The following is an 18,876-nucleotide window of genomic DNA, read 5'->3' as shown; positions in this document are numbered from 1 at the left end:
AGTTCATCGCGTTAGTTCATCGCGTTAGTTCATCCTGTTAGTTCATCCTGTCTGTTAGTTCATTCTGTTAGTTCATCCTGTTAGTTCATCGCGTTATTTCATCCTGTTAGTTCATCCTGTTAGTTCATCCTGTTAGTTCATTGTGTTAATTCATCGTGTTAATTAATCCTTTTAGTTCATCCTGTTAGTTCATCCTGTTAGTTCATCATGTTAGTTCGTCGTGTTAGTTCATCCTGTTAGTTCATCCTGTTAGTTCATTGTGTTAGTTCATCGTGTTTGTTCATCCTGTTAGTTCATCCTGTTAGTTCATCATGTTAGTTTGTCGTGTTAGTTCATCGTGTTGCATTGTTCAGTTTTGATCAGGTGAAGACCCACATTCAGAACTACCTGAAGAACCTGGAGGAGAACCTTCTTGGCAGAGAAGACCAAACAGAACTCTACCTGCTGTTCGTCCGCTGCTTCCAGGTTAAAAACGACACCTTCATCTTTTGACCAGGTCTAACCAGGTCCTTATTTTATTTATTTTTCTTCAGGATTCTCTGTTGTGCTCAAAAGCCAGAGAAGATGGAGGTGGAGAGCATCGAGCAGAAACCAGGTTTCTGAGCAGAATTGCCAGGAAACGGACCCCATGCAGGCAGGAAGACCCGGCAGAGTTCCTGCTCAACATCGCCAGACTCCGAGTCTGTCTGAGCTCTGCTGCCAAGCTGCTGGAGGGAGCCGCACTTCAGCGTGAGTCTCCTTTGTCTGAAAAAATACAAAACGAGTGTTTTTAAAGTTTCTTGTCGTTTGCTTTAAAGGTGGAGAGGTGGAGGCTGTCCAGTACCTGCAGCAGGTGAGGGGCGTCTGTGAGTACAGCGGCAACGACTGGCTCCGGGTTTACCTGCTGCGAGCCCTCCACAGGCGCTCCGGTATGGACGTCATACTGACCCTCATGAACAGCCCGGCCTGGAGGTGGATATTTCCTGCAGATCTGCTCCGACTTCAGGTGAAAACACCTGAAGAACAAACCTGAAGCTGAATCTTTTTGTTGTCGCCAGAGATAAAAGCTACAGAACTAAACAAAAGTGCCTAAAGTGGCGATTAATGAATCAAATTAGTTTTTATTATTTTAATGTTCTAACTGGATGATGAAAAGTTTTAAATTATTTTGACCAAGTCGTTTTTTTAATGTGACGTTGAGTCGATCTGTTTTATCTTCAGGGAGCATTTTGTCAGCTGAACATCGTGAGCGGTTCATGAAACTTTCTTCCTTTCGTTCTCTCAGAGGATGTTGCCACAGAACTTGGACTACTTCCTTTGCTGTGGGACACCTTACAGAACCTTGAGAACCGCCTTGGCCCCGGTTCTTCTGGAGAACAGGTCCGACACCTTTATGACAGAGCTGCAGGTGAGAGTGGAGCTAACATGTTAGCTCGTCAGACGTTTGTATAACATTAACCCTTAAATACCTGTAACATCTTCTGTGATCCACTTTGTGCTTCTCGTTTAAAATGAAACAATAACAGAAAGTATAATCATCCAGTTTTTCTTAGTTTCTTATAAAGTAGTGGTTCCCAACACTGGTCCTTGAGGAACACCGTCCTGTATGTTTTTAGTTGTTTCTCTGCTCCAGTGCACCTGATTGAGTGGTTTAATTACTTCCTTAAGTTTGGCAGAAGCCTGTTACTCACCCTTTCATTCATTCAGGTGTTTGGGAACAACTAAAACATGCAGGATGGTGTTCCTCAAGGACCATGGTTGGGCACCACTGATTTTTAAAGACTCATCTGAAGCAGATCTTTGTGTTTTTTACATCAGATGGGCTTTAATTTGAGATTTGTATGTTCCCTCTGTAGAAGCTGAGAGGATCTCAGGTCAGCCTGGTTCCTCTGGCCTTATTCAGACAAGTCACCTGCCGCTTCAGGTCACCTGACGCCAGCTTACATCCTTCCCAACAGGTACACGACAAATGCAGCCCAGTTGTCTTCTTAATCTGAGTCAGGGCTCCAAAACATGACAAGGATGATAATTAGCTGTGGGACGCCCGATCGAATGCAGAGGTTTAATAGTTTTGCAGACAAGCATGGACTTTATTAAAGAAACATAAGTGACAGAACGTTTTCACATCAGGTTTTCAGGCCCAGTAACTGCAGAGGAACCTTTATTTCTACGCTGTGTGTTTGTCCAGGAGACAGCGAGGCTGGGAGCTCTTCTCAGAGACGTCAACTCGGAGGAGTTCAGGGAGTTCTGCTCGGCTCTCCTGTGCAATCGGATCGGTGGACCTGGCTCGCCTCTCCGCACCAGCTCGGATCTGGCGCCTCTGAGGCAAACCCTCCTGGAGCTGCTGGTCCATCTGGACTCTGTGCTCCTCTGTAGAACCCCTCTGCTGGCTCCCCTCTATCAGATCGCCTTCCAGCCTGAGAACGTCACAGTACGACCCTCCTCAGCGAATATTTCCTGATTAAAACCGTCACTTTCATTTACTTTGGCTGCAAAAAGTGTTTGTCAGCTTTGATGTGAAGCGGCTGTAAAACGGTCATGATATGGTAGCATATTAAATCGTACCAGTTTTCATCAGATTATTTACCAATTCAAGAGAATAAAGTTAATTTAGAAGTCATATTTTGGATTATAATTCATCGGTGACCTTTATAAATTAAACTGTGGTCTGAAATATTTTTATTTTAACAGTTTGGACAACACCTACTTTTCATAACAATTAAAGTTTCTTATCTATTTTGTCTCGAAGGATTCGTACCTTCCAACGATGCCCGACGATCACACGAGTGAGGGCCTGCAGTGGCTGAGCAGAGAGGGGAAGCTCAAAGAGTACAGTGAGTCTTCTCGTCTTTGTGTTGCCCTGATGGAGTGAACCTCCTGATTATAAATCGTAGTTTATTGTGTGCGTGCAGACAACAACACTAAAGACAAGCAGCAGTTTAAGTGATTATAAATGTTTGTCTTCACTTACAGCCTGCATCAATGGGCATGTGTGCTTTGTCGGAGAGGTTTGTGCTTTTTGTGTTTCCGTTAAAACGTATCGTTCATGACGTTAGATGACCTCGTTTATTGATCTGAATTGATCACATGTTCTTGTAGTGTGGACGACCGGTGGTTCGATCGAATTGTGTCGAATGTGGAGCTCCAGTTGGAGGACAGGGACACGTCCCCGTGGAAGGGTTTAATCCGCGGACTCATCGCAGGTCGGACTGTGTTCACTTCATCAGCTTAACTGGATTTTTTAAAACTTTTAAAAATTAATTTATAATTTTTTCTCTTTGAAATTAATAGAAAATTTTAAATTCCTTGAAAAAACGTCTGCTTTAGCGTACTTGCTTCATGTTTAGCTTTTACCTACTTTTCTGCTAATTTTATTAGCAAAATTTAGCTTTTAGCTTTCATTTATTGTTCAGCTAATCATAGCTTTAACTTTTGTTCTGCTAAATTTAGCTAAAGAAAAAAGTTTTGGTGATTTTAGCATCTTAGCTGTTATTTAGCCCATGTTGCTTTGAGCTGCTGTTTACTCCTTTTTGCTGTTCAGATCCTTTTAGCTGTGAGAGCTCAGCGTTCGTGTCGGTTCAGTCGTTGCTCAACGTTCAAACTATTTTTACAGACTAAAAGTTTCAACTCACACTTGTTTGTACGACACGTCAGGGACCAGACTCGGACCGGGCACGTTCTGGGGGAGGCTAATCGCAGGTCTGAAGCTCCTGAGCGGCAGCTGACGTCTGCTCAGACCGGCGTCCTGCGGCTGCTGACGCACCTCGCCATGCTTCAAGGAGCGGCCAGAAACCAGAGGGTGAGTCCGGATCTGGTCCCGATCATATCTGCTTCTGAAAGGCGTGCAAACCATCCCTCCTGCGTTTGTTGCAGGGAGTCGGGGACATGATTCACCCGAGGACGTCTGATGTCCTCAACTTCCTGTGGAACCACCTGGAGAAGGACCTGAAGGTTCTGGGGGAACGTCTGGGTCAGAACGTGGACAACACGGCAGTCACCGTTCATTTGGTTCTGACGAGGTTCCCACCAGGTGAAACTGACTTCAGTGATTTTAGCGTCATACGTCTGATATTAAATTAACTCGAGTGTGCGAAACGTTAATGAAGGTTCCCGCGGTGCGAGTCCGGATCTGTCCTCCAAGCAGGGACGGCAGCAGTGGGAGACGCTTGTCTGCAGCTCTGCCATCGACCCGGTCCTTCAGGTAAGGGATGCAGAAGGTGCAACAGCCTGGAGTGACATTTTACCAAACGAGCATTTTGTGTTTGTTGCTGAAAACATCGGTCTTTTTACAGGATTTGCAGAAGAATCTTTCTGAAGCTCAGGAAAGAATCTCCTCAGACGACGGTCTCCTTGGAAGCCCCCTGGTGACGCTCCTCTTCGGCGATCCGGGCCCGATGTTTTCTCTGCCCTCAAACTGCCCGACACATCGCTCGTCCTTCTGGACTCTGCAGGAGATGATGACAGTGGAGCGCTTCGCGCAGCTGGTGGAGGAGACGCCGGGACGCCGCTCTTTCCCTCTGCTCCGCTTGTTCTTTAAGAAGGTATCCGTCTCCGCTGGAGTCTTCAACAAAAGGCCGATTGTCACCGTATTCCAACGCCTCATGCCCAACCTGCTCCTGGAGGGGCCCCATCCTGCAGCTTTGACCTGTTTCCCTGCTGCATCACACCTGGTGCTCTGCAGAGGAACCGTTAATCTGCCCTTGATTCAGATCAGGCGTGTTGGAGCAGAGAAACGTCTAAAACACGCAGGATGGTGGCCTTCCAGGATCAGGACTGGTCATCCCTGCTCTACGGCTGTGTAGCGCAGGTGCTGCTTGTTGTGGTGTTCTGTCTTGAATGAGCAACTGACACAAACACTGATGCAACCTGGGCTCAAACCTGCAGCCTCAGGGTTACTGACCACTGAGCTACTGTCTCCTTGTCATTTTCATCAAATCGGGACGTTTTGTCTCTAAATATGTCTCGTTTAAACGTTGGTGAGCTGCTCGAGCACAAAGACACGTCGTGTCAAGACGATGTGCAAAGTTCACTTTGTGAAACAGAAAATCAAAAACTGGATCCCAGAACAATGTGTGTGTGTGTGTGTGTGTGTTTCAGATAAACGGCGTGCGACAGCTTCATAACCTTCCTGAGCTGGCTGCTCTGCAGTCGGACCTGCTCAGGGCGTTTCCCCTCATGTCGGGCTCTGCTCCTCAGACCGTGGAGCAGATGTTAAAGCAGATACCTTCAGGTTTGCCCGTGTTTCCAAGTTAATCAAACGCACGTATTCAGACACGAGCTGAGTCCTGTCATCATCCTCTTCATCATCAGGGTGCCAGAGGAAGCTGCTGTCTGAGAGGGTGCTCAGATTTATGGAGGTGTGGAACGGCCTCCGAGCTGAGGTGGCGCACGGTGAGCGTCAGTGTTTCACTGCGAGATGCTTCAGTGCAGCACCCCGTCATAAACTGTGTCAAAATGTATTTATTACAACTTTTAAGTGTTTTTGTAGGACAAGGTTTGAGCATGAAGAAGGTTCTTTGTGCAGCTGAAGGGCTGGGAGTCTGCAGCCAGGAGAAGTTTTTATTTTTAATTTAAATCTGTTTTTGTTAATAGCCGTGCAGTTTTTAATATCTAATCCTGCAAAACTTCAAAATAAAGTTCATTTAGAAGAAGTATTCAAGACAGGAAGTGAACTTGGGTGTAAAACCTTGGTGTCCCTCTGGCCTTCAAATGTTTAATTTTTATGTTAAATGTGATATTATAACACCATTAATCAAACAAGTGTTAAAATGATTTGTGATATTTTTACTTTTTGCTGCATATTTACAATTTTATTTAGGGAAGTATGGCTGACGGCACAAACTGTTAAATCAGGATTCTTTTACGCAGTGAGATTTTAAAGGTGTTCTTTTTTCTAATACCTGAGATGAGTCCGCGTGTTTTCATGTGGAGCCACTTTTGTGTTTCTGAAGCCAAATGTCCCAGGAAGCTGCAGAAGCAGTAAAAACAAATAACTTAGTAAAATATTAATTTTAAGGTTCTGACGTGGTCAAAAGTCGTCAGTGTTCGGTGTCGTAGCCTTTTATGGATGTTATGACTTAGTGTGGAAACTGAAGAAAGCTGGCGTTTAAATTAAAAACATTAAGTTCAGACGATTGACTCAAATGATTTTAGGAGTTCACGAGTGAAGAAGAAACTAATCTGAAGATAATTTAAGATCTTTGACTCGCGCTGATAAAAATATCTACAAAATGTCCTTTGATGTGGTCCAGATTCACTGGAAGGTGAGAGAGTGTCCCTGCAGCAGAGCTGAGGTCCTGCACACAGACCCCCTCTCTGCGTGCATAAATTATGATCCACGAGGGGTCTCTGTTCCGTCTCAAATGCTTTTAGATCCTTTGTCACGTCTGTGTTTGTGCGTTTGCAGCAGCACATCTGGGCGTCGATGTGAACCTTTGTGAGACGGAGGTGATGGCCGAGAGCTCAGGGGAGTACCTGACTCCGAGTCGACACGGTCCCGGTTCATGTCTCCAGACTCTGGTGGACTTCCTGTTGGAGACTCACAACAGCCTGGTGAGGGAGGCCAGGAGGGTGAACCTCCACGAGGACAGGTCAGTTCTGCTCCAGCTGCAGCGGCGCCACGCTGTGTGACAAGTGTGGAGACATTTCTGCAAAGATCTTTAGCACATCAATGGCTAGAAACTAAATTTAGCAGAATATTACCGTATTTTCTGCCGTACACGTCACAACATCAGTGCAAATATGTCTAATGAAGTGGAAAAAAATACATATGTCGCTTCACCGTATAAGTCACATCTATTACGTGTCACCGCTGACAACCTGGAAATGTGGGCCGGTGTTGTGCCAAAAATTGATTGGCTACCAAATGGCGGCCGCGGGAGAGTTGCCAGGAGGACTTTAACAAGAATTTAACAAGATTAACACTTAAAAGCAATTATTTGTTTGCTTGAAATTGTAGCAAAGGTGTGTCTCAGTTTAACTTTTTCTTGATAAAAGGACTTTAATGGTCAAATCAGCTGCATTTCAAAAGCCGATACGCGGAAGCAGGAGCACGCAGAGGGACGACTCACTGTGCATTTCTTTGAAATTTAACAAAATAAACACCTAAAAACAATTATTTGTTTGCTCGACTTTATAGCAAAGGTGTGTCTCAGTTGAACTTTTACTTGATAAATGCACTTCAGTGGTCAAATCGGCTGCATTTCATTGGAGCGGCGCAGTGAAATGAAGCTGATTTGACGGTTGCTCCAAGCAGACGAAGGTGTCAGGCTATGGCAAGCCAGTTGTGTCATTAATAGCCACTTTTACCTATTACATGACAAAACGGCATGCCATACTACTCGAGTGCCGTCTAAAGGCTGAAAATGGTAGTGATCAATATTTTCAGTCAGAATGAATGAAAACGGTCATACTCAGTCAAACATTGGATTATAAATATGGGAAAAATCATAAATATGTCGCTTCAGCCTATAAATCACAGGTCATGTAAATTATACAAAAAAACTGACTTATAGACCAAAACTATGGTAGTTAAATCAATGAATCTTGAATTAAACGAGGAATCTTTGTACGTTTGTGATTAAACTCAGAATGCTGTTCTAGTTCAACAGGTGAGGTGTGAACCGTTTGCAGTGACTCTTTTCATCCATTTGGTGCTGGAGATGTTCAAGCATCATTCCTAAAGCTGCGTTGCCCTCTGAGCCGCCTGTGCTCTGTGTCGTCCTGTTTCCTCAGAGGTCACAGCGTTCCTTTGGAGAGGATTTCAGAGACCCAGCTGACTCTGTGCCACCCTGAGCGAGAGCTGCTGCCGCTCGTTTTGGCAAACTGTAACTACACGCTGCAGAAAGGCGGGGAGACGGACAGCAGCTACGACCTGCCCGCCATCCAGACCCAGCTGGCCCGCCGCTTCCTGGCTGGAAAACCACTGATCCAGGGGGTAAAATAATCTGGATTTAATCCCACAGCCGCAGGAAGGAGGAAACGTTAAACTGTGTTTTCTGTCTGAATCAGGACACTTCGAGGTACCTGAACCGACGCCTGCAGGACTTCTCTGTGGTTCTGACTGAAGTGAGAGGAAAGATACTCCAGGTAAGCTGAGTCAGCAATTGTTGTGCTAACGCTGAGTCAGCATTCACTCTGGTGGTTTCCTCTTTATAGGTTTTTTATTTATTTATATTTTTTGGACTATAGCTTCTTCAGCGTACTTTCAGCTACTTTACCTGTTGGTATATCAAAACGTTCGGCTCAGTCAGGACATCCCAGCTATAAATGTTTATTTAGTAACTTTTTGTGATATTCATCTTCATTTAAAGTATTTTTCAAACAAATACATTAAGATTTCTTAAAGTCCTTGAAAATATTTCTGCTCTTTGAAATATACTTTAGCACACTTGTTTCATTTTTAGCTTTAAGCTACTGTTTTGGTTGATTTAATATTTAGCTGTTGTTTGAATTCCACTTACTCTTTTGCTAAATTTAGATTTTAGCTACTGTTTTGCAAGTCTAAGCTTTTGGCTACTGTTTTGGTAGTTCCAGCATTTAGCCACTGATTTTCTAATGTTAGCATTTAGCTATTTTTTTATTTTAGCTTTGAGTTACTTTTTGATTGTAGCGTTTGTTTTTCTAATGCTGGCTTCTATCTTCAGTTTTCATTTGAGCTTTTGTTTAGCTATTTTTAGCTTTTAATTAGCTGATTTTAGCTTTTATTTAGCAGCTCTTGTTTAGCTGATTTTACCTTTTGTTCCAAGTGTTTTAGCTCCTACCGTTCAGCCTGTCAGTGTTCAGTTCTTCTGGTTGCATTGATTGATCTGGAGCTGATATCAGCTGCTCATCGATTCTCTTCTTTCCCTGCTGGATGTTTGTTCCTTCCTTCGGCTGCTCTTCTCCGGCCTGCTGACGCCGTCTGTGTTTCAGGAGGCGCCGAAGGGCTCGGTGAGCGGCGCCATGAGAGCCGCGCTGCGCTCGTACACCGACGTGTGCGACGCCGTGTTCGTGGTCGAGATCGGCCTTCGCTTCCTCGCAAAGACGGGCGGAGATCCCGAGGACCGACTCTTGTCCTTTCTCACCGAGTCGCTCCAGATGGGCCCGCAGATCTCGAGCGCAGTGGCCAAGGTAGACCCCCCCCACCGCTAAACGAACAATCCTGATGCATGCTTCCCACCAGATTACTGTTTTACACAAGCTGCTAGCTCTCTGAGTGTGATGGGAGTGAGTCTCAGCTACTACCACACCAGGTTTAAAATCTGTAACTCTGACTGGTCTCTGGATCTCCTCAAATAAATCCTGTTTTTGTGACGTTCTCTGCAGATCCTTTGAAGCAGTCATAGTTTTATCTTCTTGGACTGCAGCCGCAGCCTGAGTTTGTTTGACCGACGGCCTTGAGGAGGAGTCGAGTTAAAAATAGAACGTTTTATGAATGTGTTTGTGCAGATCGTCAGTCGTCCAGGACTTGACAGATCCTACGAGTTTCAACAACAAGGCAGCGAGGCGCTCTGGAGCTTCTCATGTAGGAGCTTTTCCAAATAAAGATTAAAACTTTTCTTTTGTTAGAACAGTAGCTGAAAGCTAAAATTAGCACTGAAAAACTGAAAAAGCTCCTACGATGAGAAGCCAGACGTGTTCAGCTACAGAACCAAAGTCCAGTCGCCTTTTTTGTTTTAACTCTTTAATTCAACATTTTTTATGAAGCTGCTGGTTCAGATTTACTTAAACGAGTACATTAGATGAAACTTTAAAGACACTACTGCTTTAATACAAAACAATGATAAACTGATAGAATGAATTGAAACGCACCTTTCAGGGCACTCGGAGACGCTGCACAGCTAAAAACCAACATCCACCAGGAAAACAATCGTGTAACAAAGAGCGGGGAGGTTTCGTAGGTCGGAGGAGCAGAGCGGCTGAAGGCCCTGCTCCTTGTGACGAGGAGGTGGAAGGAGGAGGCGCGTCTGAGGGAGCGGGAGGGGATGGAGATCTGCAGAAGGTCACATAAATATGGAGGGCGAGACGGTTGGCTTTAAAAGTGTGAAGAAACATTTTGAAGATGATGCAAGATTTAACGGTGAGCGAGTGAAGCTGCTGCAGGACGAGGGTGACGCGATCACAGGAGGGGTGGAGTCATGACACGAGCAGCTGACCTCTGAACCACCTGATGGCTTTTACAAGAAGGTTGACATTTAATGAACTGACATCTGGGGCAGAACATCTGCAACAGCTTTACTACATCTGCCCAGATGTGAAGCTGCAGGTCTCGTTTTTTTTTGTTTTTTTTAACGACTCCGTCCGTTTCCTTTCAGGGCCTCGGTGAGGTCCGACTGCGGCACAGCGTCTTCAGCTGGCAGCTCCTGCACTGCTGGAAATCTGAACTTATGCTGAACAGGAACCAAGTAAGCTGAATAAAACAACGAGTTTATTAAAGGTGAACGTTTTGGACTCGTCACAAGCGTCGTTCTGCTGTGCGACATTTAGAGAGGAAAATATGAGGAGAAATGTTTGTGCACTTTGATTCTTTGTTTTGACTTTAAAGTTGTATTTCTGAAAAAATGTTGCAATGTAGAGAAAAGTTTTAATTCAAGACTAAACTGGAGGAAATGGGTCCCTCGTGCTGCCGACCCGCTCTGTCTGTGTTAGGTGTGCACTGTAACTGGATTCACTGCAGAATAACGTGCAGGATTTGACCAGAACCAGTCCTGGTGCTGGCGTTATGTCTCCCGTCCTTCAAAATAAGAGTCTCAAACACAATTCCAAACACTCAGAATTATTATCGAGGCTGTAGGAGCAGTTTTACTGGCAAACAATAATGTAAGCTAAAATACTTGAGCTGTTCAGAGAGAGTTCTTTTTTTAAGCTCTGTTTGTGTTTGAGACTTTTATTGTGTAGGGTCGAAACAAGCAGCTGGAGTAATAAAGCGCACGTTGAACTGCTTCAAATAAAATACTGCACGTTGTTTAGTTCTTACCTCAGTAAAGATCAACCATATCTCTGATACGTTAAAGGTAAAAAATGGAACAAATGTGACTTTTTCTGATTTATGTAGATAATATTTCAGATTTTTCTCTAAGTTTTGATTTTAATCTCAACATCGTGGCTTCAATGTCAAATCAAGGACACACTAAAAATATTCAAGTTTAGGTCATTTCGTGGCGCTGAAACTCTGCAGCGTGTTTACAACGATGCTGATTAAAATAAGGACACCTACCATCCCTCTTTCAAGATTTAAACCTTCATGTCAGAAACAACACAGGGCGACCGCCTGAATAGATTAGAAGAAGCAGGACTTTAACTTGTGACCCTTGACCTCAAACCGTACCACAAAGTGTTTATTTGATGAGTGCGGTCAGTGGAGAGCGTGCCGTCTGGCACGGCAGCTGCTCAGTAACCCCAATAAATCCTGAGGAACTCTCCTCAGAATTTTAATTAGAACAGCGTTTTGTCTAAATATCACTAAAGAATGAAGACCCAGAAGTCTGATGTTTGATGTTTGATGGACTTCCTGTTTGTTTTAGGACCCGTTTCAGAAGCTGCGCTCAGAGTTTCAGCAGAAGCTGACGGTTGAAGAGAAGAGAGCGCTGAAGGCTTTTCTCGCCGTCACAGATGTTGACGTTTTTGCTCTGGAGCTGCATGAAGTTCTGCTGCTGAAGACGAGCAGCTCTCTTCCTGACCAGAGCTACCAGCCACACTGGGAGTAAGCAGAAACCAACAAGTCTTCTGTCGTGACTTTTAGCGTCTCTTGGTTTGGGTTTGGTTGGAGTTGTTACCAAAAGGTGAAACAATCCCAGAACATTTGGCTTATTGGTATTTTCTCACCAGTTTGTGCTTTTACAAGGGATTGTCTCCCTAAGAAGTGTGTCCTTTGTCATTTAAAGGATGACCTCTCTGGTCTAAAGGAATCCTGACAGCTTGAATCAGAGGAAAGTGTGCCCCCCCCAGGATTTGGAGCCTTTTGACTTTCAGGATCATGTCGTGACCCCTCTTGGCAGCCATCTGTCAGGGAGAAGCAGCTTAAGTTCGGCTGCGGGTCACTCTTATTGAAGCAGCAGCTGGGCAGGAGCTCCGCAGGAATGCATGTGGTGAAAATAATGGAAGCAGAGAGCTAACAGTTGTTTTCTCCCCCCCTTCTCTCGCTGTTTGCAGCATCAGGTCCACCTTAGAGGTCCATTTGGAGCACAAAGACCTTCCTCCTCTGCTGGGGCTTGAAGATTTGCCGGAGGAGATCCTGCTGAGGAAAGGGGCAGATGTGTGGAGGGCAGCTGTGGAGTTTAAAAGAAAATAGAATATATTGATTAAAACTACAGTCATCACTTTAATAATTCCAAAACACGTGCCCTTTTTGCAGTGTAAATATTAAAAATTATTACTTTGGTTTGTTTTTGTTAACTTTAAATAAAGTTGAGAAGATTCAGTCACTAAAACGTATTTTTTTTTATTTCTGCTTTGAATGTTACTTAACTTTGAGAAATAGTTTAAGTCAACCAAACCTGTTGCAGAAGGCACGCCTCTTCAGTTGATTGACGCCTGCATTCAGCCTATCACGTGCGACCACTTGGTGACGCTGTTTTTGCTTCCACCAATCAAAGAAGAGGCGGGGCTTGCCCGTCTCGTCGTTGCCACAGAGACGAAGCGTCATTTGGTCCGATGTGTGTTTATCTGCCGAGCACTTTCTCTGCTCGACAGTTTTGTTAATAAAAAAGAAAACATCGCCGTGAAGCTGGACCGGAGATAATCGTGTAGGATGCCGTCTGGTTTGTGAAGTAAGTGCTTATTTCTTAGTTTTTGTTTCGAGCCCGGTTAAAGAACTGCGTTAGCTGGAAATGCTACCGTTTAGACCTACAACTGTTACCGCAGGAATCCGTAACGGTTAGCACGATTTGTCTGCTTAGCCAAGGCCGAAATAAAGATATTATCGTCTTGTACTCGTGTGATTAAAACTGGACCCACACAGTAACCTTATAGAGCATTTATAGAAACGACACCGTTAAAATTCATGTAGAAGTTTCAGCTAGCTAATGTTTGGTAACTTTGCAGGTGTTGCATCAAATTCTGTGCCCCATCACATTCTGGGGTCAAATGTTTCAAACTAGCACAGAGTTTTATTTAACCTGCATGAAGTTCTGCTAACCGACTGCAGGTGAGCTGAGCTCGTTTACTGAAGACATTTAGTTTTAGTTATTGTCTAAAAGAAATCTAAGGCTATGATTTATTATTAATAACTCTGTTGTGAAAAAATAAAGTAGCATGATAGTTGTGTCACACTTTAACAAATAAACCTATGTAGACTGCCTGAACACATGTTTTATTTTTTTGCTGGAGAGTTTATTTTCTTGTCGTGGTTCTTCAGTACTTTATTTGTTTTACAGGTTTTAACAGGATGCATACAACACGAAGCCCCACGTCCATCTCGACAGGCGCCCCACATGATGCCCTGGACCTCAGCCTGTCCGGCTCCCAGCTCCCCATGTCCAAAAGACCCAGCAGTGCGTCTCCTGGGAAGTGCTTCTCTCGGTCTGTGTCTGTGGCCGGTGACAGCAGAGGGAAGCGCAACGCGCTGGTGAGCTCCTGCGTCAACTCTTCTGAGTTATAACGTCAGAATTCACCACCAGTGAACCGGATCAACAAGGCTTTTACATCCACAGGGTGACGCCAGTACCGGTAGCTCCCCCTCCATCAAGAATTTGAGGCGGTCCAGCAGCACCACACAGGTCAACCAGCAGGCCAACCTGAGCTTAAGGTGCTAACTTACACACATGCAGAAACTACAAGCTGTACAGTCCAAAGAAACATTTCTGCTCCTTTATACGCTCACTGTGTCTAGAACCTTCTGGAACAGTTATAGTCAATCTTTTAATTATATAGTGGAGTTATGTGGAATGTTAAAATGGGGCAAATTTGATGGATATTATATTTTAACTTGTTTACTTCAGTTTACCAGTACTTTTTATCAAAAGTACTGGTAAACTTTTATTTCTAATTCTTTTATTTTTGTCAAGCACCTCCTTTTAATGACTCAAAGTCTGCGATATACAAAACTTTCCTTTCTGTTTTTCTTCTCAGCACTTTGCCCTGAAAGTTCTCAACAAAATGCAGTTTTCTGGTGGATTTCAGAGATTTATCTCACGGCGGGGCTGGAAGTTGGATTAATGAGGCAGCTCACATGCTAACAAATCACTAGCATCACCTGATCAACATGCTTTCTTAAGCTTTTCGCATTATTCTGTCAAAACATTTTCAAAAAGAAAACTGCTAAATCTATTTTCTGTCGGGATTATGAAGATCAGTCCTTTTCATTCCCATGTTGGTCAACGGTACAAAGACATCTGGATGATGTTTTCATCGTCTTTCTCTTTATCTAACCAGTTTTCTACATTTCTTATCAGTGACATTGACACATGCGTACAGTACGGGATGTGCTGGTTCATGTCCGCAGAGCCTCAGACACAACCAGCTCCTCGTGTCTCGCTTCAGTCCAGCACCAAGACATTGCAGAAGCTTCTAAAATATGAAGGAAGTTTTTGTTGTAAATGGAAGAAGTTCATGAGGTGACGTGTTTTTGTGTTGGTAGGACCGATCCGTGTAGGTCTGCGCTCTGTGAGCAGCTCTGTAAAGCAGAGAGCCTCTTGGGTCGGCAGCAGCTGGCAGACAATGGTGGCGCACCAGCTCCTCCCTGAGAGACACTGGAGAGGGGCCGGGTGGCTGTTGCTGGGGTCCTGGGGGCTTCTGGGGCTTCTTTGTCCCAGTTTAGAGAGGGAGGGCCACGACCTCTCGGATCAGGTTACCCCCCCTCCACCAGAAGCTAGTGAAAAGAGAAGTGTGTGCACGTTGTGATTCTATTGTCAGGCAGCTGCCGCCTGGCCCCTCCCTGCTGCTGAGGATGCTGAGCTGAGGGGCTTTAAATTTAAACACTCTCTGCACACGACCCCCACCTCCAGCATCCCCCAAAGCCTCTGGAGAGTTGTTGACTACCACCGGGTCACTCACCCCCCCCCAATCCATCACTTGTAAAACCAGAGGAATGCGCTGCCTGAATACTGCTGTCAAACAGCTTGTCACTGGTCCAGCTGCCTTCACACCCCCTCAACGCCCCCCCACCCCACAAAAAGAGACACACGCTCATTGATATACTTTCACTGGCCGAAAGAGTCCTGCACAAACAAGACGGGGTCGTCCTGCGTCTGCTCCCCAGGATGGAGAGGCTGGAAGCCAGGGTCAACATATATTATTACATGGAGTCCATCAGAGCCCCCCCCCCCCCCCACACACACACACATTCCAGCAGTAAATCGGGACGTGAGACCAGTCTGTCATGACAACAATTAAAATGTAAAGAAGAACCTGAAGACCAAGTCAAAGATGTGAACCCTGTCGAAGCTGCCGTGTCTCCTTCCATCACTGACATCAGATTACACAATGAGGAGACTTTCCACCTGCTGGCCTGTGTTTTCTGTTTTCTCACGTTTTTAAACCTGTGGCTGGTTGTTGTGTTCCCAGTCTGAACCGGAGCCAGGACTACTTGGCTCTTTTTGACAGCAGCTCAGATGGACGCAAGAAACTGGCGAGCCTCAGCAAGACGTCGCCAGAGAGAACCACGTGGAACGTCCTGGTATTGACCGTCAAACACACGCTGACATGTATGTTTTATTTTCATGTGCATCTCAACCACGACATGGTGACAAGGAGCAAAAAAAACCAAGGGTGTCCAACAGTGCTGTTTTAAAGTGCTTTATAAATAAAGTTGTATTGTGTTGTAACGCTACGCCCGAGTGCAGGACGCACCTCGGGGCCAGGGCCACATTTACAACAACCAGGAAAAGAATGGAAAATGGTCGATGACTTCTAGAGCTCCTTTAGAGCTTCTCATTCACCCGGTCACACTCACAGCTTTCATATAAATGGCTTTAAACACTGGACAGAACCAGCGGGACGACGCTTCTGTCCTCTCGTACGTCAGAGACTTGGGCTGTGGGAGACTGGCACCCTGCAGGGAGTGGTGTTTGGAGGAGGACCACCTTCACCACTGGGCCAAGCCTCGGCGTGGAGCCCAAACAGAAACTAATTTAAAATGCCACTTGTTTGGCTGTTTATTTATTTATTCGTTGTAATGGACAATAACTCTCCCAGAAGCAGAGACAGAAAAACAAACCTCCTTACTAGTGGAAGGATCTGAAGGCAGCAGGTCGTTACAACAAGATCAGATTAAAACAAATTGTAACATAATTATAAATCCGTCCAGTTTGAGAGTCCTGCAGACCATGTGTCAAACCATCAAACCAAAAGTGTGAAAACTCTTTGGTTAGGAAACGTCCCAAAAAAGCTCTGACTCACCCAAACTCATGTTTCTGCACGGGGTGCACGGTGAACTATCGAACGGTCTGTGCACGAGCACAGACTTTAATGGCACACCTCAACTCGTTTACCGGTAATCAGTGGAGTGTGTGTGTGTGTGTGTGTGTGTGTGTGTGTGTGTGTGCTTTGAGGTGACGTGCCAACGGACTGGGAGTTGGATGGCGAGCTCAGAGCCGCACTGAAACCAAACGGATGTTTTTATTTTTGCGTCTTGGCGCGGCTCCTTGTCTCAGCACGAGATAAACATGGCGGCAGTTGTTGCAGGAGCCTCAGGTGAACGTCGTGATGAGCAAACACTGGTGCTTCAGAGCTTTTCTCTGATGAAGTGTCAAAAACACGGAACATTTCCTGGATACTTGCGTCTCCCAGCAGCCATCGATGAACTGGTGCAGTTTGTGCTCTGGGCTTCACGCCCACAGTGTGCACGTTTCATTCATGTGAAGACAGCTGCACAATATTAACCAATAACGTACAGAAAGCTTTCATCTCTGCTTTGTTGTGACAGTTTGCAAAACCTAAATGAGCTTCTCAGGAGAAGAGACGGCACAAATCATCTAACGTGATGGTTCGGTGCAAAAACATGTCAAGTTTATATTTTATGATAAATAACAAAGCTCAGAAGATTAAAAAACGGCAGAACAAAAACAAATCGTAATAAAAATATTAAATAATTCCTCCTCTCATGCTGAATACATGAATACCCAGAGTAAGGTTTAAAGATGCAGCATTTATAACAGTAGGATTAAAGTAGTTCAAACATTTAATAAGAAAATATTTTGTATTTCAGGACGATCAGCCGAGAGCATTTCCGTCGCACTCGAGCTCTCGCAGCACCGGCAGCGTGGACTCGCTCACCAGCCTGAAGAAAAAAGAACCGGGCATCGGTCTGGCTGCCACCTTCACTGCTAACAACAGGTGAGCAGCACCTCACACACACACACACACACACACGCTCAAAAACCGTTGGTACAAGCTGCGCTCAGACATGTCTCCTCCCTCCCCCATCAACAAAAATCATGGATGAGATGAGCACCCCGCCATGGCAAGTTAACCAGGGGAAACACTGAACCTGTTTAGGATCGTCTCCAGGATTTTGTACTTGGATGATTGAGCATGAACTTTGATGTCTTGAACCACTTTGCCTGCCTGGGAGGAGTCAGCGGGGGACAGGACAGCCCCCAGAAACCATCTGATCACCAGCAAACTGGTTGGTGCACTAAAGGAGTGTACTGCTTAGTGGGGAAAATGGTTTACTTGTGACTCCTCAGACTGATGAAGCGCTCTGGATAGACGACAAAACATCTTTCCACAAAAAAGAAAGTGTCCAGCTGACCTGAGTGACCATTGTTGGGTTTTGTACCTGGATGACTGAGCATGAACTTTGATCATCTCCAGAGTTACTTTAACGCCCGCGCAGTGGAAGAAATGAATCAGAGTTCTCCAGTTTGTGAGGCGCCCGGTGCCGAGCTCATGTTTGTTTTTCACAGGAGCAACAAGGGAGCGGTGGGGAACTCCGTCACCACCATCATGCACAACAACCGCTCTGAGAAGCCGCTCACACCTAAGAGCTCCAACCAGAAGCCTTCGTTCAAGTAGGTTTCAGGCTCTTGGATATTTTCAGTGCGTATCACTGTAAACCAGCTCCAGATGCCTTCACTTAAAGATTGTGCACGCCCAATTCAAAACACATCGTTCAAAGTTTATCTTTATTTTTCAGTAACATCCTGAAGGCCACAGCCAACGATGAAGGTATGCTGGAGAACAGCTCCGTTACAAAGTCCCAGAAGAATTTCTCTTCCACCTCCAACAACAGATCTCCGGTTTCGGGTCCACGCAGCAGCCCTGTCCCGCCGCGGAGGAGAGAGGTCACCGAGGAGGAGGCGGAAAGGTCAGCCCTCCGAACAGCATCCCTGCTGTGTTAGTGGTCTGCTGTGAGACTCACGGCAGTTCTCTCGTTCAGGTTCATTGAGCAGGTGAACCAGTCCGCAGTCACCATTCAGCGCTGGTACAGACGGCACGCCGAGAGGAAGCACAGCAGCCAGGCAGCGCTCAGACAAATCCTCACCCATAAACGAAAAGTATTAGTCCTTTGCTTTCCCTCTCTGGCCGTAGAGAAGTTTGTCTCTGTTGCGCTGACTCTAACTTTTCCTCTGCAGGAGTTGGAGGAGAGCAAAGAGGAGGACGGTCAGCTGGAGCAGCAGCAGAGGAAGGCTGAAGACAGGACTCGGATCCGTGAGGAGAAGGCTCGACTCGCCCGTCTCGCTGCCATCCATGTACAAACTTTGACTCTACTAATTTGTTTTGTTGATCCATCGTTAGGCTGATGGTCCTCCTTGATCATGTGAACAGCTGCTTCTGGTTGTCAGCAGCAAACCGGTTGATCCACTACGAGAAGGCGCTATTTATAAGACTGAGTTTGTTGCAGCTCCTCAGACTGAAGAAGTCCTTTGGATGAAAGACGAAACGTGTCTGCTTTTTTTGTTTGTTTTTGTTTATTTTGTTTTTTTTGAATGTCCAGAGGACCTGACTCAACCTGGTTGAAGAAGTCCAGAGGACCTG

The 18,876-nt window shown here is 45.3% G+C and overlaps 2 protein-coding genes across 2 annotated transcripts in view; both read left to right on the top strand.

Annotated features, from left to right (window-relative positions):
• rnf213b (ring finger protein 213b) overlaps positions 1-12,255 on the top strand; it is a 40,539-nt gene extending 28,284 nt beyond the window's left edge. Inside the window, exons 43-64 of the mRNA XM_037691677.1 lie at positions 354-465; positions 534-729; positions 804-985; positions 1,265-1,387; positions 1,836-1,937; positions 2,168-2,410; positions 2,729-2,813; positions 2,953-2,987; positions 3,079-3,182; positions 3,634-3,778; positions 3,853-4,009; positions 4,086-4,180; positions 4,272-4,520; positions 5,077-5,209; positions 5,290-5,376; positions 6,389-6,569; positions 7,714-7,915; positions 7,990-8,067; positions 8,893-9,090; positions 10,275-10,364; positions 11,484-11,662; positions 12,112-12,255. Coding sequence (XP_037547605.1) covers positions 354-465; positions 534-729; positions 804-985; positions 1,265-1,387; positions 1,836-1,937; positions 2,168-2,410; positions 2,729-2,813; positions 2,953-2,987; positions 3,079-3,182; positions 3,634-3,778; positions 3,853-4,009; positions 4,086-4,180; positions 4,272-4,520; positions 5,077-5,209; positions 5,290-5,376; positions 6,389-6,569; positions 7,714-7,915; positions 7,990-8,067; positions 8,893-9,090; positions 10,275-10,364; positions 11,484-11,662; positions 12,112-12,250 — 3,115 coding nt within the window. The 3' untranslated portion in view covers positions 12,251-12,255. The remainder of the gene's footprint in view (positions 1-353; positions 466-533; positions 730-803; positions 986-1,264; positions 1,388-1,835; positions 1,938-2,167; positions 2,411-2,728; positions 2,814-2,952; positions 2,988-3,078; positions 3,183-3,633; positions 3,779-3,852; positions 4,010-4,085; positions 4,181-4,271; positions 4,521-5,076; positions 5,210-5,289; positions 5,377-6,388; positions 6,570-7,713; positions 7,916-7,989; positions 8,068-8,892; positions 9,091-10,274; positions 10,365-11,483; positions 11,663-12,111) is intronic.
• A 444-nt stretch (positions 12,256-12,699) lies between these two features.
• The window catches only part of cep131 (centrosomal protein 131), a 22,839-nt gene continuing 16,662 nt past the window's right edge, over positions 12,700-18,876 (top strand). The window contains exons 1-9 of the mRNA XM_037690967.1: positions 12,700-12,728; positions 13,335-13,525; positions 13,611-13,705; positions 15,463-15,574; positions 17,105-17,232; positions 17,805-17,909; positions 18,035-18,205; positions 18,278-18,395; positions 18,474-18,590. Of these exons, the coding sequence (XP_037546895.1) occupies positions 13,346-13,525; positions 13,611-13,705; positions 15,463-15,574; positions 17,105-17,232; positions 17,805-17,909; positions 18,035-18,205; positions 18,278-18,395; positions 18,474-18,590 (1,026 nt within the window). The 5' untranslated portion in view covers positions 12,700-12,728; positions 13,335-13,345. The remainder of the gene's footprint in view (positions 12,729-13,334; positions 13,526-13,610; positions 13,706-15,462; positions 15,575-17,104; positions 17,233-17,804; positions 17,910-18,034; positions 18,206-18,277; positions 18,396-18,473; positions 18,591-18,876) is intronic.

This window comes from Nematolebias whitei, chromosome 17 (assembly GCF_014905685.2).
Source record: "Nematolebias whitei isolate Nwh7 chromosome 17, NemWhi1, whole genome shotgun sequence".
In the NCBI taxonomy this organism is placed as follows: Eukaryota; Metazoa; Chordata; class Actinopteri; order Cyprinodontiformes; family Rivulidae; genus Nematolebias; species Nematolebias whitei.
The sequence above is the reverse complement of the archived record's forward strand: the minus strand, read 5'-3'. Positions and strand labels throughout refer to the sequence as shown.